At 33.8% G+C, this 27,721-nt stretch overlaps 2 protein-coding genes across 9 annotated transcripts in view; one reads left to right on the forward strand and one right to left on the reverse strand.

Annotated features, from left to right (window-relative positions):
* The window catches only part of FAM13C (family with sequence similarity 13 member C), a 112,261-nt gene extending 109,981 nt beyond the window's left edge, over positions 1 to 2,280 (forward strand). For all 7 annotated transcript variants that reach the window (XM_005565803.4, XM_074002124.1, XM_074002126.1 and 4 more), the window contains one exon: positions 676 to 2,280. In XM_005565803.4, the coding sequence (XP_005565860.2) occupies positions 676 to 799 (124 nt within the window). In that variant the 3' untranslated portion in view covers positions 800 to 2,280. The remainder of the gene's footprint in view (positions 1 to 675) is intronic.
* Positions 2,026 to 27,721, reverse strand: part of PHYHIPL (phytanoyl-CoA 2-hydroxylase interacting protein like) — a 62,705-nt gene continuing 37,009 nt past the window's right edge. For both annotated transcript variants that reach the window (XM_005565798.5, XM_045361159.3), the window contains exons 2-5: positions 14,132 to 14,328; positions 11,733 to 11,907; positions 9,700 to 9,817; positions 2,026 to 3,347 (exon numbers count right to left, since the gene is read on the reverse strand). In XM_005565798.5, the coding sequence (XP_005565855.1) occupies positions 2,813 to 3,347; positions 9,700 to 9,817; positions 11,733 to 11,907; positions 14,132 to 14,328 (1,025 nt within the window). In that variant the 3' untranslated portion in view covers positions 2,026 to 2,812. The remainder of the gene's footprint in view (positions 3,348 to 9,699; positions 9,818 to 11,732; positions 11,908 to 14,131; positions 14,329 to 27,721) is intronic.

Consider the following 27,721-nt stretch of genomic DNA (forward strand, 5'->3'; position numbering starts at 1 on the left):
TATGTACGCATACGTATAAAAATCTATGCATTGTTACATGTCTAGCTTTAGTAGAATTAGTGTACAGAAGAGAACCACCACGATTTAGACTCTCATAAATTACTTCAATCAAGGACCAGCTCAGTGGTTCTACTACATATTAGCAGAGATAGGTATTACAATTACAAGACAATCTGGAAACGTTTCAAGTTTGTAAGACAGACCCTGAATGCTTTTCTTGTTACCATAAGTTTATAAATGATTTTTATAATGAAATTTCTGTATTTTCAGGTTAAAATTTTTGACAACTCTATTAAGGCTGAACATTTTGTACAGGTGTAGGGCTGTGGCAGATAACGGAAGAATGACAGGACAAAGAATGCCTTGAAAGTTCTATTTCTTGTTTGTTTGTTTCTCCTTAGATCTTTTCACTTACTCCATTGTTGTAAGTCTAAGCACTAGCCACATATTTGCAAAACACTTATGACATTCAAGTTTTCAAAGGTTACTGTTATTTAGAAGTTTAGTAACACATGGAAGAAGGAGTGAATGAAGGTGAAAGGGAAGGAAAAGAAGACATGATGCAAAAACCAAGTGGAAGCTGTCACAGTATACTTTCTCATGTATGAATTATAAAAGAATATTTAATAATGACTTGATTCATTGTGAACTAATAAATGTATTTTTGTTTTGCAGAAGTCCACAAAAGGAAGATAGGATACCAATGGCAGATGAGTATTACGAATATAAGCACATAAAAGCCAAACTGAGACTATTAGAGGTCCTCATCAGCAAGCAAGATGTGGCCAAAACTATTTGAGGTTCAGGAAATGTTATGATCACTTTCACCCATGATATAAAGTAAAGTTTATTTTCCTCTGCCATCCTTGCTAAGTAGTTTTGACACAATGAAAATGGAAGCACTTTAGTGGTAGTATTAGCTGTTTTCAAGAAGGAATAGCAAGTTTAATTATATACAAGGAGAAGGGATTTAAATGGGGGGAAGGATACAACAGGTAGCCTTATAATTGGGAAAAAATTCAGTGTCCTCCATGCCAAGCAGAAAACTCATAGTCAATACAAGTATTTTAAAAAATGTCTAATATTTTATCAAATCTAAATAACATAGCTAGGATGCTTGTTAGGGAAAGTTTATTTAGTATCCAAAGATTGTTTATGTTGATGTATGGAAAAGAGCATGATTTTTAAAAATCAATCAGAGGAGGAAAAGAAATTCTGCTTTTCAAGTAGGAAGGAATGTACCTAGCAAGAAAGTAATTTATTTGAAACTTCTAATGGATTTTTGAGTGATAAAACATTTACTACCTTGTCCCTTAAGTCTGCTAGGCTCTCAGTACCCTAAAATAACCTAGATTGTGTTACTGCTATTTTTTTTATTTCTCTATAAAAATAACACATTATTTTATCTGGTATTTGAAATTTTACATTTCTGGTTACCAAAGTTCATTCTGATAGCATGTACTTTGTGAATTATTATCTTTGTCTATAACTGACAGATGTTTATATTAAAATAAAATATTGTATTAAAAATTTAAAATAGGTATTTTGGATAGATATGTGTCTGCAGTATATAATCTAATATGTCCATAGTATTATTGCTAATCTTTTTGTTTACTATAAGACGATATAACTATTTTTTCATTGGGAATATACATTTTTCTTAATGTTCCAACATCTATACTTTGTAAAGTCAAAACATTTCCCATGAGCTGTAGTTATTCTTCCTTCTGTACAAAATGAAAGGTTTGGAAATTGCCCTGATACCTTGAAAAAGAAGCCAGAATATTTATTTGCTTCATCAACTTTAGTGTATATCATTTTGTGTTATTTTATACTAAAACATGTTTATTATTTTCATTTTTGTAAAAGGAAGTAAAAGGTCAACATTTTCCCTCATGTACCAACCTTGTTTGTATTTCTATTTTCTGTAACATTTAAGTATGATGTTGAAGAAATTCACATTTTCTTATAGTTTGGATGGGAAGACTATTGACTATTTCAGAAACAGACTATTTCAGAGGCTTATTGTTTTCTCTGTATTTACCTAATATTTTATAACTTTTATGAATCAGAATAATGTCCTTCATACATTTGTTTAATTGAAGTCATCTACTTGTAACAGGACAGATACACAACTATTTGAGGTTTACAAATTACATCTTTGATAAGGGAAATGGTTTCGTGACATGTACACAATTGCTATTAAAATGTAACTCTATATATTCTATATGATTGTAAATATTTTATACAACAATACAAATAAAATATTTTTCTATTATATTTATTATGTTGAAACACAGTAGTTGTTTCCTGTTAGCTAATATAAATAACATAAATAACACTGTCAAACAAGAAGTTGGAAGTGCTGACAATTCTAGGCTTCAAGATTTAACTCATGCTGCAATTACACCCTTTCATGCGGTTTGGAGTTATCCCAATATTTGTTCAGTAGATTAAAATGAATGCATATTTAAACACCATTTATAAGCCATTATTGTGTACTTTGCTAAAGCGGTCTATATAACTGTTTTGTTATGTTTGGCATAAAGGAAACATAAAAACATTGCAGCATCTAGGCAATAAAGTGTCAGAAGGAGAACTTAGGGTATTTCATCATTGAAAGTAGTGGGAGGGGTAGGGAATAGGAAAACACTAAAATGGCTCTGAATGGAATTTGGAAAGTGGTAGTTCGTTTTTGGTGACAGTGGCATGTGCATGCTTCAGTGGAAAACATCTGGTGATGAAAATGGACAACAGGACCAATGCTCCTAATGGAGGAAAAGGGGCTGAGTAAGAATAAGAAAAGTGGGCATTAACGTCCAACACTGATATTACAGGTTTTGCAGCTGGGATCTTTCTTTGCATTTGCAGTAGACAAACTCATGAGCTGATGACCAGTGATTTCTGCCACGGTGCCCAGAGAAAGATCCACAGGGTCAGTGTAAATGACTTCTAAAATGACATCCTGGGCATGGTGGTAAACCAGCACCCCATCTTCTTCTGTACAGGTCAAAAATTTATTATCCTTAGAATTTAGTTGAGGAAGGCGCTGCTTACAAAATTCATCTCCTGGTGATCCCACAGGAGCAATAACAAGAATCACATAATGATAAGCAGTGTACATACAGTAGAAGTCCCCAAAGTATAAGTTAGTGTTGGGGTTAAAAAGTTTTTCTGCGGCAATCTCAAACCTGTATCTTCCATAAGGTGAATCCTGGGGTGGCTTTCCAGTATTGAATTCAGTGCTGCAGCTGAAGAAGATGCCTTCTAGTTTTCCACTGATAGGAGAGCCATGGCTACCACTGTTATCCTTGACAGAGGGCTGCATAGCATTCCCATGATGTTCTCTGCAAGAGGAAACAAGTGGTCACTGCTTAATACAATAGTGGTAAACCCACTGATTTATATATTTGAATAGCCTAAAAGTCAAACATCTACTGTTAAAGGCCTGAATACCCCTCTTACTATCAGAATAAGGGGACAGCATCTTTTGACATATTACCTATAGATGGCTGAATTCTAGCTTTGACCTTGAGGTAGGGATGATCTGCTACAAGCCTTGGAGACTTTGTATTAAATTAACATAATAATGTAAATTTCCTGACCAGAAAAATCAAACTGGAATTAGAAACCTTACTGGTAAAATCACACATACATTAGGTGCCAACTAGGTTTCAGAAGTGGCTTTGTGAAGAGAAAACTGAACTAAAGTTATTTGTTAAATATATTGAATGTTTCTTTAACGCATGATAGATTTAGTCATAAAATGAGTGCTGTCCATTTATACTGGCACAAAAGTGTTTTGTTTTGGCTTTTTTTTTTTTTTTTTTTTTTTGAGACAGAGTCTCGCTCTGTTGCCAGACTGGAGAGCAGTGGCGCAATCTCAGTTCACTGCAACCTCTGCCTCCCAGGTTCAAGCAATTCTCCTGCCTCAGCCTTCAGAGTAGCTGGGACTACAGGAATGCGCCACCATACCCAGCTAATTTTTGTACTTTTACTACAGAAAGGGTTTCACCATGTTGGCTGGGATGGTTTGATCTCTTGACCTTGTGATCCGCCCACCTTGGCTTCCCAAAGTGCTGGGATTACAGGCATGAGCCACCACACTCAGCTCGTTTTGGCTTTTTAACCCAAGGACAGTAATCAGGTTATTTCTCTGGCATTTTGCTTAAAACAGTGCTGGCTACTCCCCCTTTACCTCACCCCCAGATCCATTCATTCTCCACCACAGTCTTCCACTATGGCTTGGGACTCTATCACTCAGTTCCTTATCTCTTGGTCCCTTCCATTTCAGTTCTACCAATGTGAGGCACCAGCATATATAGAGTAGTATATAGAGTAGTAGGAGGTAAAGCTTTGGGTGTGTCTTCCTGTATTTCCTCCATGCTTCGGGGCCTTGTGGTTCTGGCAGGGCTGGGTTCTTCATAACTGTGTATCTCTGACTACTGCTACTGCTGGATGAATTCCTATTCCCTTTAATTCCCAAGAAGAGTAAAACTTTTCAATTCTTGCTCGTGCTAGTTCTTGGTTACTTTAGCATCCCCTGTTTGTTACCTTAACCCTGACTACACCTCTATGAGGGGTAGTTTTGTTAAATTCTCTCCAGAATTCCCCAAGTGTGCCTTTTTTTTTTTTCTGGGTCCCTGACCAGCATGACTTGGGAAGCAAAGTTCAAGCTACTACTCAAGTAAGGGAAAGTTCCCCCAGTCAACGTGCTTCTTAAAGAGTTTATGGGTCAGTGAAATGCCTGGATCAGCCTCTGAATTTAGCAGCAATGGGTCTCAAATTCTATCACCTGAAAACCACCTAGGGAGTTTATTAAAAATGCAAATTCAAGGAAAGACCAAAAAATTGTCACAGTTAAGAGAATACGGAAATACAACAAATAAATGTAGTGTGTTATCCTGGATGTGACCTATACTTTTACTTGTACTGTTCTTTTTTTCTTTCTGATGTTCCAAGATTCCTTCTTTTATTATTTCCTTCCTTCCTGTTTCAGAAACTTCTTTTAGGATAGATATGCTGTTGACAAATCCCCTTAGTTTTACTTCATCTGAGCATATCTTAATTCCCTTTTATTATTGAAGGATATTTTCACTGGATATAGGATTCTCAGTTGACAGTGCTCTTTCAGCATTTGAAAATATTATGTCACTTTCTTTTGGTCTAGGTAGTTTCTGATGATGATGTCATTCAAATTGTTTTATTTTTCCTTATATAGTGGTGTCTTATATCTCACCACTTTCAATGTTCCCCCCCCACCCCCGCTTTGGCCTGCAGTTTTCAGTTTGTAATGTATCTTGGCATGGATTTCTTTGGGTTTATCCCATTTAGGGTTTTCTCAGCTTGAATCTGTATGTTTATGTTATTTGGCAAATTTGGGAACATTTTGGCTATTATTTCTATGAATACTTTTTCAGCCCCACCCTCTTTCTCCTTTCCTTCTTGACTTTAACATCATGAATATTAGCTCTGCTATAGTCTCACATGTCCATAAGACTGATATTTTTTTTTTCAGTGAGTTTTATCTCTGTTGTTCAATTTGGGTAATTTCTATTCTATCTTCAAGTTTACTATTTTTTTCTCTTTGTCCTCTTGAATCTGCTGTGGAATCCATGGAGTCTATTCAGCTTTTGACTTCACTTACTGTGTTTTTATGTTCCAAAATTTTCATTTAATTCTTTGTATCTTCTATTTCTTTGCTGCTTCTGTTTTTATCTGTTTTAAGTGTGTTAGTGTGTGCTTGTTGAACTATTTTTATGGTGGCTGCTTAAATATTTTTGTCAGATAATTCCAAGATCTGCATTATTTTGGTTTTGGTATCTTTGATCATCTTTTCTCATTCAGGTTAAGATTTTCCTGGTTCTTGGTGTGATACATGAGTTCCATTTGTATCCTGGGCATTTTAAGTTTTATGTGATTATATTTTGGATCAGATTTAAATCTAGTATTTTAGCAGGACTCCTCTTGACTATCTACCAGTGGGTGAAGAGTATGGGGTAGTCACTTCATTGATGTCAGATGGGGATAGAAGTCCAGGTTTCCTACTCAGTCTCCAGTGACACAGGGTAGGGAGGGGGGTCAGTTACTACTTGGAGGAGGTAGGAGTTTAGGCTTCCACTAGGCCTATGTTAACATAGTCTAGGTCAGAGAGAGAAGGGGTGTCTCATTACTACTTGACATGTGGCTTCACATACTATGAGGACAAGCCTCGTTTTCTTTGGGCAGTGGTGGAAAGTCTGGGTTCCCTATTCAGGCTTCTCTGATACCACCCTAGCAGAGGATGGAGGGAGAAGGATGTCCTCTTATAGATGTAAAAGGATAGCGGTCTAGGTTCCCCACTTAGCGTTGGCTGGTACATGAGGGACTACAGTTTTTTTGGTTTTTTTTCTATACTGTTTGCCTGGGGTATGGTGGTTATTGTCTAAAAGGTTTCTGTATTCCAAGACATCTCAGTCTCTTTCCTGATCCTGTGGGTAAAGAGAACAGACTTTCTGGTGTTCTTTGTTTCTTTTTTGTCTGTGCTCATTGGCACAGACAAAAGAGACATCTTTGTATCCCATTAACACTGAAGTGCTCAATAATCTGTTTCTTGAATGAATGAGTAAACAATAGATAAATATGGGAGAAATAGGGAAAAGAGTATTTACTCCATCCTTTCCCTGTTCAAAATGTCTCTTCTTGGTTACATTCTCATTAACAAAATCCAAATATCTATATATGTGTCCTACATGGATCTCTAAGTGCAATTACATGAAATAATAACAGCAACATATATATAAACAGAAAATGTGTACTAGGACCTGCACTTTGAGGATATACAATTTGACACCAGAGGTAGAGGAATTCCCACACATGTCTACCAATCTCAGTGAATTCCTGAAACCCTTCAGATATAAAAGGAGTATTTTAAGGACAATTAGGCTACCTAGTGAATATGAACAAGGGGTAAGAGAGAAAGTGGTGTTTTCATTTGGAGTATGGGAAAGCAATGTTCATTTAGGAATTCATTTCTAGAGGAAGAGGTCAAAATGAGTTCATTCCTTATGGACTGAATAAGAATTTATCCAGTTTTTCATAATTTAAAATGGATTATAAACTTTGGAAAGTTTATCCAGTAATTTAAATTTTCCTTTCTGTTCAAGCATTCTGAATAACAAGATGATATTTAAAATGGATTTTAATCAAGGAAATGTGTCTTAATTAGAGTTAATGACAAAAAAAATCAACATCCATGAAATCAATGTCTACTACTTTTTAATAAGGCTTCTTAAAAAAGCAATGTCGAAAAATTATACCACACTGTGGAAAGTATATTTATTTATATGTACTGCACCAAGACATATTTTACATGGATTTTATAACTATCATTATGGAAAACTTAACAAAGGTAAATTTTCTTGTTAGTAAACACAGCTTTCATACTGGTAGCTGGGAGTAAAATCATGCAATATACACAATAATTATCCATTTTCTAGGCACTCTGTCTTTATTTTTATTTTTTTTTTATTCTTGGAAGCATTTTTGAAAACAGATGAAGCAAACTTTAGATCATTAAAGGCCCTAAAAACAAAGGCCAGTTCCCATTCAAGGGACAGAGAAAAATCACAGAGAAATACTGCCCTCCAGTGGCCACCTAAAATAGATGTTGGCAATGTACTAGGAATATAAACCTAAAATCCAAGATGTAATTATTCTTTTGATGTATTTCTTACCAAAGACAACAGAAATATGGAGGGTTTTTTTTTGTTTTCAAATTTTATACATAACAAATACAGACAGTTCCTGACTTATGATGGTTTGGTTTACAATTGTTTGACTTTATGATGGTGTGAAAATGATGCATATTCAGTAGAAACTGTACTTTGAATGTTGATCTTTTCAACACTTTTTTTTTTTTAATAAAATAGGCTTTCTGTTAGATAATTTTGCCCAACTGTGGGCTAATGTGATCTGAAAGTGTTTAAGGAGGCTAGGCTAAGCTATGATGTTTTGTAGGTTAGGTGTATTAAATGCATTTTCAACTTACAATGCGTTTAATGGGACATAACCCCACCGTAAGTCAAGGAGCATCTGTATAAAGAAACACCTTCCTTGCTGAGTCTATATGGTCATTGTCAATCCACAACTGACAAGCACAATAATTTATGTTATATGTATCAGTCTGTACACTCTAAATTAGGTGAATGGTATCTACCAGGAATTATATAGACTCTAGAGTAAATACCAATAGAGAAAATGAAGGACTAAACTCTGTATTTATAAGATATTCAAACAAATGGCAGGAATATTTTTTTCGCCATCAAAATATATAAAAATATATTCTATTGCTAAGTACTTAATTTGAAGAACACAGATGCCTATGTGTGTTCTTCTCTCTCTCATTCCTGTTGCATTTTCCACAGCTTGAAGCTGATTTAAATCTGGAACCATGATCTTCATTTAAGAGAAACTAGAGAAGTATGAAAGAAACAAATACAAAGAACAACAAAGTTTCCTAAATACTTTTCATACATAGTCCTGTCAACTTAAGAATCCTTTAGAGTCTGAAGTGAGGCTTTTAAAATGATAAATTATAGGGAATGCTATGTAAGAAGTTTTACAACCTATATAGCATTTGCCATTTTAAAAGCCTTAGTCTCACTAAGGCTTTTAAAACACAAAACACACATCTGGGCTATTTATTCTCTTCAAATTTTCTTCTACAAACATGAAAGTGCTGTAAGTATAAAAACTACCTGCAGGATAGGGTTCTTTTAACTTCTCAGGAACTGTTTCCAGGGATATACGTAGGCTATCTTAGAAATTTTAGTAAAATCACTAGAATTTAAAAGTAAACAAAGGAGATTATCCTCATGATAACTAATTCAAGATAACAGCTGGTATGTTTTGGCTGTGTCCCCACCTAAATCTCATCTTGACTTGTAACTCCCACAATTCCCACATGTCATGGGAGGAACCCGGTGGGAGTTGATTGAATTATGGGGAGGGGGGATCTTTCCTGTGCTGTTCTCATGATAGTGAATGAGTCTCATGAGAGCTGATGGTTTTAAAAAGGGGAGGAGTTTCCCTGCACAAGCTCTCTTTTTGCCTGCTGCTATCCATGTAAGGTGTGACTTGCTTCTCCTTGCCTTCCACCATGATTGTGAGGCCTCTCCAGCCATGTGGAACTGTAAGTCCAATAAACTTCTTTCTTTTGTAAATTACCCAATCTTGGGTGTATTTTATCAGCAGCCTGAAAAAATACAACAGCTAAAAGACATCTACTTAGGTAGAAGTCTGCGAATCCCACCTGATTCACCATAATATTTCATGAAACAGTCACTCTTTTATCCTCTCGTTTTCAATGTCTTAAAAAGACCCACAAGAAGAGGAAAAAATTAGTAGTCAGTATGAAGTAGACAGCAGGATGAGTGTGTACATGAAATGCTCATCAATCTAAATACCACAGGTTTAAGATCCTCTAGTCAAATGGGCAGGAACTAGTATCACAAATGATTATGGAAAGGAATCTAAGTGAAATAGAAAAAAATCTCATGATCTTTTCTACTTAATTTTTCTGGAAAATAAAATTCCGTATAGTTATTTTGAAAAGAAATCTAGCACTGCTATTTGACAGAACTAGAATCAAGGGAAACCTGAGCCTAAAATTTGAAACTATATTTAGTAAAACAAATCACTATATATTTTGAATCTTACCGAACATAGTCAAAATATTCTTTGTGCTGATTACGATAAAAAACAGAAAACTTAAGCATGCGTCCTGCAATCACTTCAGCCTTCTCCAACAATTGTGTTAGATGAACTTTTGAATAGTCTGGAAAAAAACCAAAAAAGTTTGTTATTAAAAATTTTGCACCAAAAGTACCAACTATATACTTAATAAATTGAAGATTATTAAAATTCATCTATAGGGAATTCAACTTAATAAATAGGAAATTCCATTTAAAAAAGAAAATATTCATTGTCTGTGTGGCACATTTTTCTTTCTACAAAACATTTTTGTTATGGTTTATGGTTGTTTCTTAGAATACCTTTGCCTGCATTTTTCCATTTTTTGCAATTAGAGATACTGAAACAATTAAGTTAAATAACTTTTCATAATCCAAGTAATATCCATTAGCACCATACTAGCTTTTCTTCAACCAGTTGATAAACTGAATAAAAGAAGCTTATAATCCGCAACCAATAGAAAAGTTGGACAGCAAAAATAGTAATGAGTACATAAGACTTGGGTACACAACATGCTTGAAACTCTAAAGCATCTGTCAAAGTAATCTGATTTTTTTTAACCCACTTTTTGTTTTGAAAGTTGTTTGAGAATTGCTGTCTAACTCCTATACCAGAAACTAGGGAAATATTTTGGCCTGTAAAGATTAGTAACAATTTCCAAACAGAAGCAACCTAGTTAAATTGCTTCATTGGCTCAATAAACAGTTACTGAGATTAGAATATACGATGTAAAAGGTACTATGCAAAATTAGATGATCAAGTTAAAAGATAAAAAAAGATATTACTATTCCTTGCAAAGAACTGATAATCTAAGAGAAGAGATAAATATATGTACAATAATGATTTATTATGGTAAGTATTAGCATTTTGAGATTGGGATAAGCACAAGGTTTTAAACGCTGTCATAGACTAGAAAAGAAGTAGCTTAGCCTGTAGCATTCTATTTTATTTTATTACCAATACATTGTACAGTGCCTAGCTCACAGTATGGGCTTAATTAATGTTGAATGAATTCAATGTTCAGATTAAAAGTCAACTTATATAAAATAGCTTTATCAAAACTTAGAGTCGAGGTTATTGATAAAGCTTATGTGAAAAGTCTGTAGATTACTCTGATAAACAAGAGCTTTGAACAGGTTAAGCTCCTTGTAGATTCAGCCTCTCTCTATAATTTTTTATAGGAAACAGTCATCTTGATGAACAGGAGGAAACAAAGTTTCTTTCTAAAAGACAAAAGGAAAGGATGACAGGAGTACTCAGGCAGAGATATCTTTGTATCCCATTAACACTGAAGTGCTCAATAAATGACTGTTTCTTGAATGAATGAGTAAACAATAGATACATGACTGAGATGAATGATAATGTTTCCAATCTAATGGAATATTAAGGTTCAGTTCCACATCAAACCTCCCAAAACAATGGCTTTGAGGTACTTTCTAGTGAAGGAAAGACACACATATGTATACAGGACACTAGTTTAGATGCAGATTTTCTTAAGGTCTTTTAGTACTCCAGTGAAAAATCTAGTAACATTTCTGCTAGGGACAGTCACTGAGATCTGCCTCCATTCACCTGAATTAGAAAAGGATTTTTGTAGTTTCTGCCTTTCAGTATTGGTGAAAATGAAAAAGGAAAAAAAAAAAAAAAAAAAAAAAAAGAAGAAGAAAGCTCTGTCCTCTCTCAAAATGAAGCTAAAAAATATGCTGAGTATATTTTCAAACTGCATACCTTTTTTATTTGCACAGTTTTCATCTTGAAAAAATCAAACTATGGATATAGAAAAAAAGTGATTTGAAGCCATTACTCAGATTTTTCTGAGAACTTCAGCTTCCTCCAATCAATACAACATTGTTTATTCTGTTACACAATGCTACTGACAGTGCAAAAAATGACCAATGTCATATATATCACCTTGCAATTACAAAAAAGAAATATTTTTCTATAATTAGCTTTCCCAGATCAATTAACTTTTTTTCTGTATTTGTACCTAGTTCTCTTACCTGCAGTGCAGAATTCTATAATTTCACTCCATTCAGACACAACATAATCACCATCAACTTGTTTTGAGGCAGTCTGCACTGCTACCGTATATTCAGTTCTTGGACTTAAAAACCAGTGTCCACGGACAGTCATAGGCAAGGGAACAGCTTTTGCCACCAATTTTGTGGGAACATCCTAGGAATGAAAGAAGGAAGAGAGAGAGAAAAATGAGAGGAGACAGAGAGGGAGGAAGGAAGTGAAGAAGGAAGAAAAGGGAGAAGAGAGGAAGGAGGGAAGAGAGAAGGAGGGAAGGCACAAGGGAAAGAGGGAGGGAAGGAAGGAGGGGAAAGGAGGAAGTTAATTTAGTAGTATAACTTTAATCAACTGTAAACAATGGAGAAGAATTTATTAAATTCCTGACTGACAATAGAATTTTCTGCTTAAAGATACTTAACAATTATTATATTTAAATCTCTTATTTGCCATATGCAAAAAACTAAGAACTAACTTTATCAAGAGACAAGCTTGAGGTCATACAGCTTGTTAATAACATAAATGTACTTGGATTCCAGTTTTCTTGATTTCTAATATGGTGTTTCTTTCTGTACACTATATGCTCCTCAAAATGCAGCATTCTCATACTAAATGACAAAACTTTAAAAAACAGAGGCATAAAAGATAAAGTTCAATAGTATTAAAATATTATATTTGGTTAACTTATACTATCCAATAATTTTACTAAAGCTGCCCATTACTTGATATTTTACATGTTAAAGGAGAAAACACTAAAAATACAAATTTTTACTTCACTTTCTTTTTTTTTTTTTTTTCTTTTTTTGAGACAGAGTCTTGATCTGTCGCCCACGCTGGAGTGCAGTGGCCAGACCTCAGCTCACTGCAAGCTCCGCCTCCCGGGTTCACGCCATTCTCCTGCCTCAGCCTCCGGAGTAGCTGGGACTACAGGCGCCTGTCACCTCGCCCAGCTAGTTTTTTTGTATTTTTTAGTAGAGACGGGGTTTCACTGTGTTAGCCAGGATGGTCTCGATCTCCTGACCTCGTGATCCGCCCGTCTCGGCCTCCCAAAGTGCTGGGATTACAGACTTGAGCCACCGCGCCCGGCCTTCACTTTCATTCAAGTATAGACTCTATGTGTCTTTCCAAGGATATGGTATTCCAAGTGGAGAGTGAAGAAAAAGGGTCAAATCTTGAACAATTCATCATTTAATATTTGAAATTTAAGATTTCAAAGCCATATAAACAAGGCAAATGTCAACAAAGAGAATATCCATCACTAGAAAGCATAATCAGAATTGGAACTCAGAAAAAATAATGACTGCTCAATCTTGCTCCCTCTTTCACACTTATCTGTAGTATGTATGATCCTCACTTATCTTTAGTATATATAATTGCACATCTAATAAAAGCAATATTTCTAGGTAAGATAAGAAAGTTCCAAAGTATCTACCAAGTTAAAACTTGATATCAATATTAAGGTATTGATACTGATTTTCATCATTGGTGAAAACACTGCAACATAAGAAAGAATGCTTAAAGCAGATAACTGTTATTTTCTCTATAGATACTTCTGGAGAGAGAGCTATATCAGAAAAGATATATGATATGTGAATAAATATCAGAGAAGTGTTATATGTCTAAAAACATTTAAAAGTTAATAATTTTCATTCTCAAAACTAAAAAGCAAAAGACAAAAATTTTCATTATCAAAACAAAAAACAAAAAGCAAAAGACAGCAGACTATCTAAAGCAATTTTTAGCCCTAAAATGTTTTTAAAATACCTTGAAGTTTATAAATTGCATCAGATTCCTTGTTTGGCAGTTAAAGGAAAAAAATGTGTGCTTCAGGGGAAAACTATGCATTGCCTATAGCACCCTCTTCTGGCTATCAGTCTCTGTTATGGAAGCCATTTTACAATTCTGTAATTTGTAGAAACTAATAACAATTCAGTTTTTCTTGTCTAAATACATACAAATAAATTATGTTCAGTGGAGGACAACCCTCCTCTTCACCCCTCCTATCAGGACTTCCATACCAGTTTATACCTGGATCTACAAATGAGTCTTTTCTTTGGATTACCCTTTGAACTGGTTATAACACCTCATCGGTTTCCTCATTAATGAGTTAAATAAAATCTTTAACGTAAATTAATTTTTACATCTAGATGATAGTCATGATTTTACCTTTTTTTGAAAATTATCTTCTAACAATAAGCATGGCATTTCATTTTCTTACAAAACTTATTAGAATGATAGGGTTTTAAAGTTACATATAATTTTTATTTTTTCCCAAGTCAAATACATCACATAAGCCATTAATAGAATATTACTCGTTCTTTTAAAATGTCCTCATACTTAGAAAGTTTTAAGATGCAAATGAGCATGAGTATTTGTTAGACTTTACCTTGTGTTTAAATTTATTGGAGTTCTTGTTCTCTTTCTTGTTGAGGTCAATAAAATAGTGTGTAATGCGATCCTTTGATTTTGAATCCATTTCCCATGAAATCTTGAATGAGTCACACGTTATATTGCTTATTTTGATGTTATGTGGTACAGGAAGTTCTTCCATCTCTGCTATGCCACTGTCTTGTGATTTGTTCCCTGCAAGAAAACAATGCACAGGAAGTTAATTTCCAATTAATGGATTTTCCAGTTTGCAAGGTCTTTAGCTATGTACATATTTCTGAAATCACTTCATTAGTGAATCTGAGATTTCATTTTGTTCATGAAGTAATTTGAGTTTTAATGGTAGTAAAGAACGTTTATAAGGTCATATTACCAATAAAAAGTAGAGATGACTTAGTCCTTATCATCTTTACATTTTCCATTTACTTTTCCAATTTGTTTTCACAGAGTGAACACAAAAACACTGACACTCTAGTTTTCTAATCTATGACATGTTAGTTTTATACAGTTAGGATCCCTCTAAAAAGCCTCAAGAGCCTATTTTTCTACATGACCAATCAATTTTGCTCTAAAGTAATATCAGATGTTTTAAGCCAGATAATTTCATAGAAATGTTGATAATGAAAGGGTCCATCCAAATGAAGGAAATATTTCTTTAAAAGTCCATGGCCTAGAAGTAACAGTCTATAAAAATTCCCCCTCCTCTTTCATTTTGGAAGCATTATATAGAGAAACAGCATGTAATGGTTTTACTACATATACAAATAATACTGAAGACCATTCACTTACAAGTTGCTATCTCAAGGATAACTCTAAAAATCTTTTATCTGTGGAATCTTGAATTTAATTTTGAGAGCTGAAACAACAAATAAGGCTAAAAGAAAAAAGATGATTGCCATAGTGATTGATATTAAAATCCTGAAGAATTTATATGACACCTAGTTACTTTAAAGATTATCTCTACACTTCCACTTAGAGAAAATGCTAACAATTTCGCTGACAGTATAGAGCAGGATTTGACGGATCATAGGACAAAAAGAAAATACAGACATGCCAAGTTTGTTTTATATATAGGAAAGAGATACTAGAATCAAATTTTACTCCATTTTTTTCTACATTCCCTTTCCCCAGGCCAACATAATGTTCAATGCCTCAAAGGAGAAAAAAATTGTTATTCAAATAAGAAAAAATGTTAGGCCATAAATCAACTACTTAACTTGTTCCCTAACATAATAAAATGTTCAACAAAAAAACAACAGTGAATGTCACCTTGTGGCAATACTTTCCATTTCCAGATTAGATTGTTCTCTCCTCCCCCACATTTCCATAACAGTCATTGATACAAACCTTTTGACAATTCCCAACTTCATTAAATCTTTGACCCATGTTGTCTCATCTCAACCTGCATTGTAGCCAGAGGAACTCAAAGGCAATCAAAAATTAATTTCAAAATAAGTTATTTAATTTTATTTCTTGAACAATACTTTTAAAAATCCTTCTTTCTTCTCCTATGTACTTTCTTCAGTCCCGTTTCTCCACATTCCCTCTCCACAAAACTCCCGAAAAAACTACTTCACCTTTAGTTTCCTCCCCATCAGGTTGCATAGAATCCCCAAATTACTTCTAGCTTAAAGCTTTTCAAAAGTTAAGAGCAGGGAAGAAATCAAGTGAAATCCTTATAATGGCCTTGGGAAAGGGAAAGGCAAAAAACACTCAAAACCACAGCAATTAGTAATTTTATACTATTTTGAAAAGCTCACATTTCAACCCATTAGTCTGTCCTACTTGTCTTTAAACATCAGTAATAGTAATGAAAAACTTTCTGAACTCTAATAGTAGAAATTTTTGTAGAACTCATCTGCATTATAACTATGTCCATATAATTTCACAACTGAGTGAAAAAAATACAATTGTTATTTAGGATCATGTAGATAAAAATAAAGCTATTTTGCATTTGATTCAATTTAATGGAAACATAACTTCAATACAGTAACACTATCTAAGATACCATTAATAGTGTTTGCATTTAAACTTCCACTATTGTTATCTTCTTCAACCTTAAAGTCACAAATGATTATTTTACAGAACATAATACTTTGTTTTTTGGATTTTTCCTTCTGATTGTTAAAATTCAAGAGGAAAAAAATGTTACTTTTATTATAAGTGAAAACCTTTGCTCAAATTATATTTTTCCCATTAGGAACAATATAAAGCTCAAGCCTAGAAATAATTTGTTATATTAAAAATCTTCATTTTCAAGCTACTCATCACAAAACCACTACATTAACTAGTTCTTAACAAAACCACTAGATTAACTTTTATGCAACTTTCTTACTTGGGTAGGCCAAGTAAAAAATTTAATGTAAATAAATCTTACAAGTTTACATGTAACTTTCTTCTTCCTCACTCTCTGTGAATCAATTTTTAACTGAGATTTTGAGATAAGTGACAGAAGACAATAATTCTGTCTCTAAAAACTGATGAAAAAACAGTTATCCACATGACACTAATAATAATCAGTTACCAGTCAGTACTATCTCAGTTCTGTCAATCAATCATACTTCCCAAAGTAGCTTCCTTTCCTTAGTAAGACTTCATCTTACAGACAATTCTAGCTACATATCTCTACTTTACATGCTAAATGGTTCTAACATCTATGGCTACACTGTGGATTGGTACAACTGAATGCAGAATGAATGTACTTTTGTTTCACGTACTTTTGTTTATCCACAACATGAAAGTTGCTTTTGAGAACAAACATTTCAAAAGCAGTTTCTAATGACAGCAACTATTGAAATGCAAGCTGAAAACACTCCAAATTACACTAATAATACTTTCTATATACAGCTCTTTTCTCATTGACCTTGTTATCTTATAAAAGAATGATCAGATTTTTGTTAAAAAACAGCTTTATTGAGATATAATTCATATACCATATAATTCATTCATTAAAAGTATACAATTCAATGGTTTTTGGTAGATTCAAACTTGCGCATCCACCCATACAAGCAATTAAGAACACTGTCTTTACCCCAAAATAAAACCCCACCTAAGCCATCATCCCTCCCACTCTGACCACACATACACACTTGACACCTCCCTTCAGCCCTAGACAATCACAAATCTATTTTCTGTCTCCACAGATTTGCCTATTTTGTACATTCATATTAAATGGTATCATACAATATGTGGTCTTTCGTGACTGACTTCTTCACATAGCAAAAGGTTTTCAAGCTTCATCCACGTTGTACCAGTACTTCACTTCTTTTTATTGCAGCACAATATTCCACTGTATGCATACACCATTCATCAGCTGATAGACATTGGGTTGTTTCCACTTTGGGGCTATTATAAATAATGCTACCATGAACATTTGTGAACCAATTTTTGTGCTAACATGTATTTCCATTTCTCTTAGGTGTATACCTAAGAGTGGAATTGCTGTGTCATATAATAATTTATATGTTTAACTTACTTAGGAACTGCCAGACTTTTCCAAATTAGTTGTACATTTCACATTCCCATTAGCAGTGTATGAAGGTTCCACTTTCTTCACATCCTCACCAACATTTAACATTTAATATTATCTATCTTTTTTTTTTAATTGAAAAAAGGTATCATAGCGGTTGTGTAGTGGTATCTCACTGTGGTTGTAATTTGCATTTCCCTGATAGCTAATGGTGTTGGAAATCTTTTCACGTGTTTATTGGCTATTTGTATATTTTCTTTGGAGAAATGTTTATTCAGATCCATTGCCCCTTTTTAAAAATTGAGTTGTCTTTTTTTATTACTGAGTTGTAATGGTCCTTTATCATCTAGATACAAGTCTATTATCAGATATATGATTTGCAAAAATGTTCTCTCATTCTGTGGTTTGTCTCTTTTCTTTTTTAAAGCACAAAAAATAATTTTGACCAAGTCCAATTTATCTATTTTTCTTTTGTTGCTCATGCTTTTGGGGTCATATTTTAAGAAAACACTGCTTAACCCAAGGTCATGAAGATTTATTTTCTTCTAAGGGTATTATAGTTTTAATTCTTACATTTAGGTCTTTGATCCATTCTGAGGTAATTTTGTATATGGTGTGAGGTAGGGGTCCAACTTCATTCTTTTTCATATGGATATGTCGCTATATCAGCATTGTTGAAAAGATTATTCTTTTCTTATTTAATTGCCTTGGCACCCTTGCCAAAATCAACTGGTCATAAATATATGGTTTATTTCTACACTCTCAATTCTATTCTACTGATCTTGATCCCCAACTCCAGTACTGCACCAACTTGATTACTGTAGCAATGTAGTACGTTCTGAAGTCAAGAAAGGTGAGTCCTTCAACTTTGTTCATCTTTTCAAGACCTTTTTGGCTATTCTGGGTCCCCTGAATTTCCACATGAATTTTAGAATCAGCTTGTCAGTTTCTGCAAAGAAGTTAGATGGGATTTTGCTAAAGTTTGAGTTGAATCTATATATAAATTTGGGGGTATTTTCATCTTAATAATATTGTCTTCCAATCTATGGAACATGAGGTGTCTTACCATTTATTTAGGTCTTCTTTAGTTTCTTTCAACATGATCCATTCTTACATGCCCAAAATAAGCAAGAGCATTTAAGGAGAAAGTAAATCTACATTATCAATGAAGAGATCACTGTAGATTAATTCCCTTTTAAATGTCTATTGTGGAAGTTTACAAGCATACATCAAGTAGACAAAATAATGCAATGAATCTCCATGTACCTATTGCCCAACTTTAAAACACATTGACATTTTGCCAGTTTTGTTTCATTTATTTACTATCTGGTTTTGAATTCATTCACCTTTTCTTAGATAAATTTTATTTTGATAGAATTTCAGACTTACAAAAAAGTTGTAAAACTAGTACTAAGAGCTCCCATATACCCTTTACCCAGATTCTCTACTTGTTAACATTTTACTGAATTTGCTTTATTATCTTCTCTGTCTCTCCCCCTGCCACCTCTCTTTCTCTCCACACATACACATACACATTTACTTCAGAATCATTTGAGAGTAAACTGCCCACAGGATGGCCCTTTATTCCTAAACACTAAATTGTATATTTCATTAGAAAGATACTCTCTTACACAACCAAAGTATAATGATCAAAATCAGAAAATTACTATTGCCCTATCATCTAACCTATAGACCTCATATTTCAGTATTTGTTTTTTTAAAAAATCTGCATAGCAGCAAAAACAAAGTCCCAAAACCTTGTGGTCACAGGTTGCTATTTGGCCATCATGTCTCTTTTAATCTGGAATAGTTCTTCAGTCTGTTTGTCTTCCATTTTTGAAAATAATTTTGTAGAATGTTCCTCCATTTGAGTTTGTCTGATGTTTCCTAATCATTGAGATTTTTCTTTTTTTTTGGCAGAAATACTGTAGACATAATGTTGTATATGTGATAATTGGTTTGTTCCATTACTGGTAAAGTTAATGTTCATCACTTGGTTAAGTTAGTGTCTACAAGGTTTCTTTATTTTTCCCTTTTAATTAATCAGCATTTTTGTGGGGAGATATTTTGAAACTATGTAAATGTCTAGTTTCACATCAAACTTTACCCCACTAATTTTAGTATCTGCTGATGATTCTTCCCTGAATCAATTACAAATTTGCCAAATGGTGATTTTCTATCATACCATCTACATTTATTACTTGTGGTCCCCTATAAGGAAGAACTTCTCCATTGTTTATAACACTAGACGCTCAGGTATCCTATTATTCAATGTGGGTTATAATGTGGGTTTGAATGTTTGTGTCTCCTCCAAAATTCATGTTGAAACTTAATTCCCAATGCAATAGCATTAAGAAGTGGAGTCTTTAGGCAGTAATTAGGTCATGAGGGGTCCTCCTTTGTGAATGGGATTAAGGCCTTCATAAAAGAGTCTTCAAACACAGGTTAGCCCTTTTGCCCTTCCAACTTCTGCCATGTAAGGACAGAGTGTTCATCCCCTCTCTGGAGGATGCAGCAGCATGGTGCCATCTTGAAGCAGACAGAAGCCCCCATACACAAAATCTGCTCACATTTTGACCCTGGACTTCCCAACCTTTGGAACTGTGAGAAATAAATGCCTATTATTTATATATTATCCAGCTTCAGGTGTATTTTTATAGCAGCACAAATGAATTAAGACAGTCTGTTACTATAGGTTATTTTGTTGCTTAACTTGACTCACATTTGGTCAATATAAGCCCTTCAAGCTGGTTCCTTTTGGCATGTCCTCGTCATTATTTAAGTATTTTCTTACTTTCTTCTATTAACAAGGTGTTTCAGGCTTATTTTATAGTTTCAAACCCAGGCCTTGCAATCAGCCATTTCTCTGAGGAGCTAAGGCTCATTTTGGTAGAGAATAGCATTTGAGACTAAGACCTGAGTATTAGGCTTGCTCATTACTGTTAGAGTGTCATTGCTTCTAGGGCCTCTCAATGGCTACAAGAGATAGGAAATACATGCATATGTGTGCATACTCATATCTATATTTCTACACTTACATATAACAACACCATAGGTTTATACTGATAGATCCAATTCTAATCCAACATCACAGGGTTCATTCCAGTTTTCCTCTTTACCATCTCTACAATCACAGGTTAAGTATACCTTATCCGAAATGCTTGGGACCAGAAGTGTTACAAATATCAATTTTTGTTCCGAGTTTGGAATATTTGCATTTTTAGGAATGCCAATCTGAAATCTGAAATCTGAAAGCCTCCAATGAGTATTTCCTTTGAGTGTCATGTCAGCACTCAAAAAGTTTTGGATTTTGGAGCATTTCAGGTTTTAGATTTTCAAATTAGAGATACTCAACTGGTACTTCAACAGTGAGAAACCTGGCTCTCATTATTTATATTTACTTATTTGCTCAATATAGCATACACTGAGGCAGTTTCTGCATTGCTGATTCATTCCACTGTGGAAAACCTATTAACCAGTTCAACATTTCCTTACAATTCCTTTTGTATTTGGTCTGAGAGTTTATAAACAAAACACTATTTTCAAAAATTACTTGAAAACTTTACCTAAAAAACTAAAAGGTAATTTTTACCTAAAAAGTATTGAACTTTAGTTAAGAATATGCATGCTGAATTAGTTTTTGGTGTCTACTACTTTGAAATGGATCAAATGGATAGGTTAGGTGGGTAGATGAGTATGTGTACATTAAATCAGAAAGTGTCAATTGAAGTAGTGTAGACTATACAATTCCTTCAACTTTTCTGTTTGAAAGTTTCCTAATATTAGTCAAAAATAAAATATAATGGCAAAATCTATTTTTTTGCCTTCAATGTGATTATGGTATTCATGGGTAATGTAGTTTATCTGCTTTATTATGAATATAAAAGCAATTAATATGGTTCCAAAAAACTACACACACATACACAAAATACTTAAGTATCACCTTCCTATGTTTCCTGTTTCCACCCAGCTCCTGAAGATAACTGATATAACATTAAGAGTTAGATGGTCAAATCAGGCTTATGGGTATCAGAAATATACAGTACCAAATTTTACGAATACTTTAAAAGATAAAGGCAATCACAAGAAATAGGCAATGCACGGAGAAGACTGAGACTCTCAAGGCCACTCCCAAATCTTTACACTCTCCTCCTGTCCCCAATTAATATGCCCTCTTGTTGAGATTTAACATATAATGTTCTAAATGGTGTGTGTAAAATAACACACAATCAGTTATATCTCTTTTATACCCCTAAATTACATAGCTTTGATACATTTTCCAGTGAGCCATGTTCCAAAAATCTACAAATTTCAGGCTTACTTACAATAAGACCAAGTATATCTAAAAAGCATTTCACAAATAAGGCCTCTTCATTAACATTCTGCTAGTAAGTCTCATTAGTGTGTTTAAAAGGAAGTCTGGTTACTAGCATGATTGCAAAGGAATTTGACCAGGTCATCTCTTTCTTTTCCTGAAATCCCTGATAAAGGAGGAAAATGAGTTGACCATTAACAAATCCATTAACCATTAACAAATCCATTAACCATTAACAAATCCCATTCGTTTCTGGCCTTCATTTATTTCCACTGCTTTTGTTTTGTTTTGTTTTGTTTTGTTTTGAAAAATACACATAGAATCCCGTTCTATTAGTTAGGTTTAATATTTTTTTCTATTTTCTCCCACTTTAATTTCTTTTTTAATCTTTATTATTTCCATTCTGGTGTTTTAGTAGGGAATTATATAGTTGTTTTTCCTTAGTATTTACAATAGGAGTTTATTTCATGTGTTTCTACTGTTTTTGCCCCCCACTGGTAATAAATGTTTAAACCTATCCTCTTTCTCTGACCAGTACTTTGGGCATATCTAATTTATTGAAATCTTCCTTGTTTTGATCATCTTCTGGACACCATTGCTCCTTAGTCCCACCAATTTTGCCTTGAAAACAATGAATAATTTTTCCTCTACATAATATCTTTCCTTGAGTGCTCCAATAAAAGTCAACCTAAAATCTTAGCTACAGTAGTTAAGAGGGCCTAAATGACTCCATCGAAATAAAGAGAGTGTTTGCAAAGGTAATGATGGTAGTTAGTTTAAATAATAAACCTTAAGCCATCTTTCTAAGAAACAAATGGTAGGTGTTAGGTTCACTTCCCTTAAAAACAGCAGTCAAGAGCAACTTTCTCATGTTTTATTTCCTTCCTAAAGTTCTAGTGATTAAAAAACCTCTAACAAAGAATAGATACGACTATTTTATAATTGTAATTACGTATTTGTGTTTAAATAAATATATGTTTTAATAACTTCCATTACAAAGTCAGAGATGCAGTATGCTGGGAGAAAACTGCTTTCCTCATCACTAAAAACAACTTTGAAATACTGTAATACTTTCAAGTTCAGTAAAAGAAAAACTAATTAAGATGGTAATAAAACTCAAAATAGTAACCACAACTAAACACCGAAACTATTCTCTGCTTTACAATAAACTCTCACAATAAAAATACTCTTAGTGGTAACATTGAACATTATTGGAACTTTTAGGAAAAAACAAATATCACTTTATCAATAACATTTACATATTGTTTTGTAACCTATTTTTTATTTAATAATTTATGCACATTTTCACAAGGCTACATATAATTGTAATCTTTTTGTATTCTATTCTATTAATCAGTCATCCTAATACTGAACATTTAGATTGTTTCCAGTGTTTTCCAGTGTTGCAATAAGACTTTAATCAACACTATTCTAAGTACATTTTGGGGCATATCTTTTTTTTATCTTTGAAGAAATCCTAAGAATTGCAAATGTTGAATCATATTGGTTTTTACCAATCTGTATTCCCAATTACAGTTTTAGGGTGCCTATATTTTGTACCCTTAACAATTCTATATACTGTTGTTTAAAACACACACACACAAACACATACACGCAGATCTATCTATCTATCTATCTATCTATCTATCTATCTATCTATCTATATCTCAACAGGCAAAAATTAAAATCTTATTTTATCTTAAAAGAGCAAAAAGTGAATCTTGACCTAAACCTTCCATTTTACACAAAAGTTAGCTCAAAATAGATCAAAACCTATAAAACATGAAGCAATAAAAGTTTTAGGGAAATAAAAGGAGAAAATCACTGGGACCTAGAATTAAGCAAATAGTTCTCAGACTTAAAAGCATGATTCACAAAAGGAAAACCACTCAGATACTTCCCTTATTTTGTTTTTGCCTTCTTGAGGTTTTATTCTACCATTGTGTTTCAGCTAATTTCTCCTTATGTGTCTCAAATGTTTGCTTTATATATCTTGATGCCATAGTGTGAGGCATATGTACTTGAGAGTTACGTCTTCATTAGGGATTATAGCTTTTTAAATTAAAAATGACATGTTATCTTACTTAATAAGTATAATATATTGCTATGGTTTGTCCCCATCAAAACTCATGTTGAGGCTTGATCCCCAAGATGGCAGCATTGGGAAGTGAGGTCTTAGTGGCAGGTGTTTGAATCACGGGGGTTCTGCTCTCATCAGTAGATTAATACCATCTCATGGGAGTGAGTTCTCACCCTAGCAGAAAGGGGACTAATTTCAGAGAAAGTAGGTTGTTATAAAGTGAGCCCAGCCTCTAGTGCATGTTTCTTTGGATGTCTGCTTGCCTTGCTGCTTCTCTATCATGCTGTGACACAGCACACAACCCTCACCAGAAGTCAGCTAGGTAGAGGCCCTCCACCTTGGACTTCTCAGCCTCCTGAACTACAATAAGTAAATTTCTTTTCTTTATAAATTACCCAGTCTTGGGTATTCAGTTATACCAACAGAAAATAGACTGAGACCTATATTAATTACATCTTGAAATACTTTTGCATCCTGCTTTATTTTAATTTGTGTGTGTGTGGAATAATTGTTAGTTCTCCATCTTACTTCACTTTTTGCTTTAAAAATCGTTTTAAAGTAACTTTTTAGGTGCATCTTTTGTATTTTGACTAAATTTGAGTATTTTTGCCTTTTATCAGGAGTATTTAACTTACATTTGTTTCTTCTTGTCTATGAGATCTTATTTTTTACATTCCTTGTTTTTCCTTAGTTTCTATCTTTCACTATATGGACAGTAATTTCTTTGAAATCTCTTTTATACCATAATTTGGAAGTTATAAATCCCATCTTTTACTAGAAGTTATTTTTCTTTAATATCAAGAGTGAAAAAAATACTTATCAAACCTTCCATATGTAAAATGAAGAAACCGAAATACTTTTACTTTTAATTTCTGATGGCATACTTTAAGATTTTAGAGCAATTTTTAAAACTTTTATTAAAAAATGAACTAGTTCCTTCAAAATAATTTATGAGGTTTTCATTCCATTTCAGAACCTCATTTATCTTTCATACCTCATCACAGGCATTTATAAACCTTTGCTTGACAAACCTCATGGTGCTATCACCCCTCTCTTCACACCAGACTTGGTGCCATGCTCATATGCATATCTGCATTCCCTACCCCAGGTACCTCTTCCTTAGAGGACACCTCCGCCAACTTTCTTAAAGCGGGGTAGGGTCGATTGGCTGAGGCACTTTTCTCTACCCTAACTCCTCCTTGGCAATGATTCCACCATCACCACCAACACCACCACCACCACCCACCACCCACCACTACCATCACCACCACCACCATCTTCATTACATCCACCTGACTCTTGCCTGGTGCAGTTCTGTGGGAAGAAATTAAACACTGGGGCCTTATTTTTGCCTCTTGCTTTTACTGTTCCGATAAATGAATAAAGGCTTGATTATTCAGTTTGGTTCTTTGGGAACCACCAGTATCTGTATATTGGATCTGTTTCTGTCCTCCATGTATATCATCATTTATTTTCACCTGTATCTTTTCCTTTACATTCTGAAAGAAAAATTCGAAGTGCTTCCACCATCTGTCTGATTTTTTTTCTAGTGTGGCTTCCACTCTTTGCTACTAATGGGAATTTTAAAAATAGTATAACATTATAAATTTTCTAATGTTCTCTCTTGTTCTCAATTAGGTCTCTTTATATATTAGTTTATTATTTTAACTAATCTTTCATCTTCATTAAACCCAATCTTGAATTTTATTGAGAACACAAATCAGAATCTATAAAATTTAGTTTTACTATTAAAAAAACACAGAATTGTCATTTTTCTGCCTCTTACTGGTAAATTTTCCTCCACCTATTTCTCTGTAGAATTGTTTCATAGGTAGGTCTCATTTTGTTTTTTCATCCTGTGGAAGACCTAGAAACTTCTTGTTTTTAGGTCTAGCATAGGATTGATGGATCCTACTTAAATCTCCTCTTTTCCTACAAGAGGATGCTATTAAAATTTTCCTCTTAGATTTTAATTTGAAAGGGTAGTTATATATAAGTTTCATTTTTCTAGTTAAGAGACTCTAAAGTCTGTGAAGAGAAAAAAGAACTAGAGATACGGAGAATCACAGCAAATAAACCTCATATTAGTTTATTCTCTTGGTTTGGTTAATCTACTAATCAGGGGCTGGCTTTCTACTACTAGTATTCTGCCTGGTCTGACTTTTTCCTCCAGTTACAATTTGTAACTAAGTCTGAATTCTTCCCTTGAATTGCTGATTCACATGGAGAAGTGTCTTATCACTTTAGAGGTAAGCCTCATTACCATCAGGAGATAGAGCTTCATTTTCTGCGGCCCCTAGCATATCTGCTTTCAATAATTATTAATCCATGGCAACAAGGTAAATTCCAAGTGAAGCTGCTAGCTGTCCATCCTTCACTCTATCCAATCACAGGGTGACAGCACAGATCTTCCAAGAACTTCTCTACTATTTTTCCTGCAATGCTGTATAGTTTTCTGAGGAGGAGGAATAAAAACTTTTACAATGGGATTCCATGGATAAATTATATGACACATATTACTCAGGGAGTATAATGTTGATGGAGCCCTTTACATAAGTTTTATTGTTAAGAAGAGTTTTCCTCTATTTTCATTTCCTACTCATTTTGACCCAGGTCTTATGGAGGGGATAGTTTGATGCTTTTGCTCAAAAGTACCAGCTTACTTGGAAATTCTTTAATATATATTAAAAACAGTAAGTTTTTTTTTAATCAGACTTTTGAACTTTTCATCCTTTTTGGTTTTTTAATTTGACATTTCTGGCAGCATTCACCAGATTATTCTTATGGAGTTTATTATAATATTAGTAGATAAGAGTAAATACCAGAGTTACAATTTTTATGTCTCCCATCCATATGTGTTTTACAGATTTAAGACCACTACAATTATGGATATACAACTTTCAGAATAAAGTAAGTTAGGAACTGAGGATAAGTATCTTAGGTATTAAAATAAACAGACAACAAGGTGTGGGACTGGGGTATAATGGAAAGTAAAGATTATGCTACCCTGCACAAGAAAGGTAGAAATAGGCTGGCATATTAAGGTAGCATTCAAAAGAGGGCAAAACATAGATGTTATTCAGGAAAAGACAAGCATGAATTGCAAGACTGATCCAAGAAGGATCGAACAAAGTTAAAGAGTAAAGTAATAGAACCCCATGGGCAGATCTCTGAATTAAGCCAAAGGCCAGTGCAAAATTTTAAGTTTCATTTACAGTAAGGTAAACTGCATTTGTTTGGAAACCTCTGAACATTTATCACAAATTACACACCTCCACTATGCTAATATCCCAATGAATTTCCCATGTTGATAGCTATATCCCACATACATAAGTACACAATGATTAGTTACAGAGTGGCTAAGAGTGTGCCTACTGGTCATACAGACATGGGTTGGAATTCTAGCTATGCTACATGGAGTTGTTTGACCTTGAATAAATGTTAACAATCCGGTAAGTCTGTTTCCTCATAGGGTAAATGAGTATGAAATGAGGTTATACAGACATATAAAACATCTAATACATCTGGCATGTAGTAGACAATAAATGTTATATGATTTAACAATGCACTAATATAAAATGCCATTATTAATTCACTCTATCCTTTGGTCTAATTAATGCATAACTTTTCTTACTCATTCCAGAATATCAGTGCCTCCAGTAATCTTTAATGAATTTTTTCCTTTGAAATCCCCCCACTTTTCTGACACTCATTAGTGTCCAGA

This window comes from Macaca fascicularis, chromosome 9 (genome assembly GCF_037993035.2).
Source record: "Macaca fascicularis isolate 582-1 chromosome 9, T2T-MFA8v1.1".
Classification (NCBI taxonomy): domain Eukaryota; kingdom Metazoa; phylum Chordata; class Mammalia; order Primates; family Cercopithecidae; genus Macaca; species Macaca fascicularis.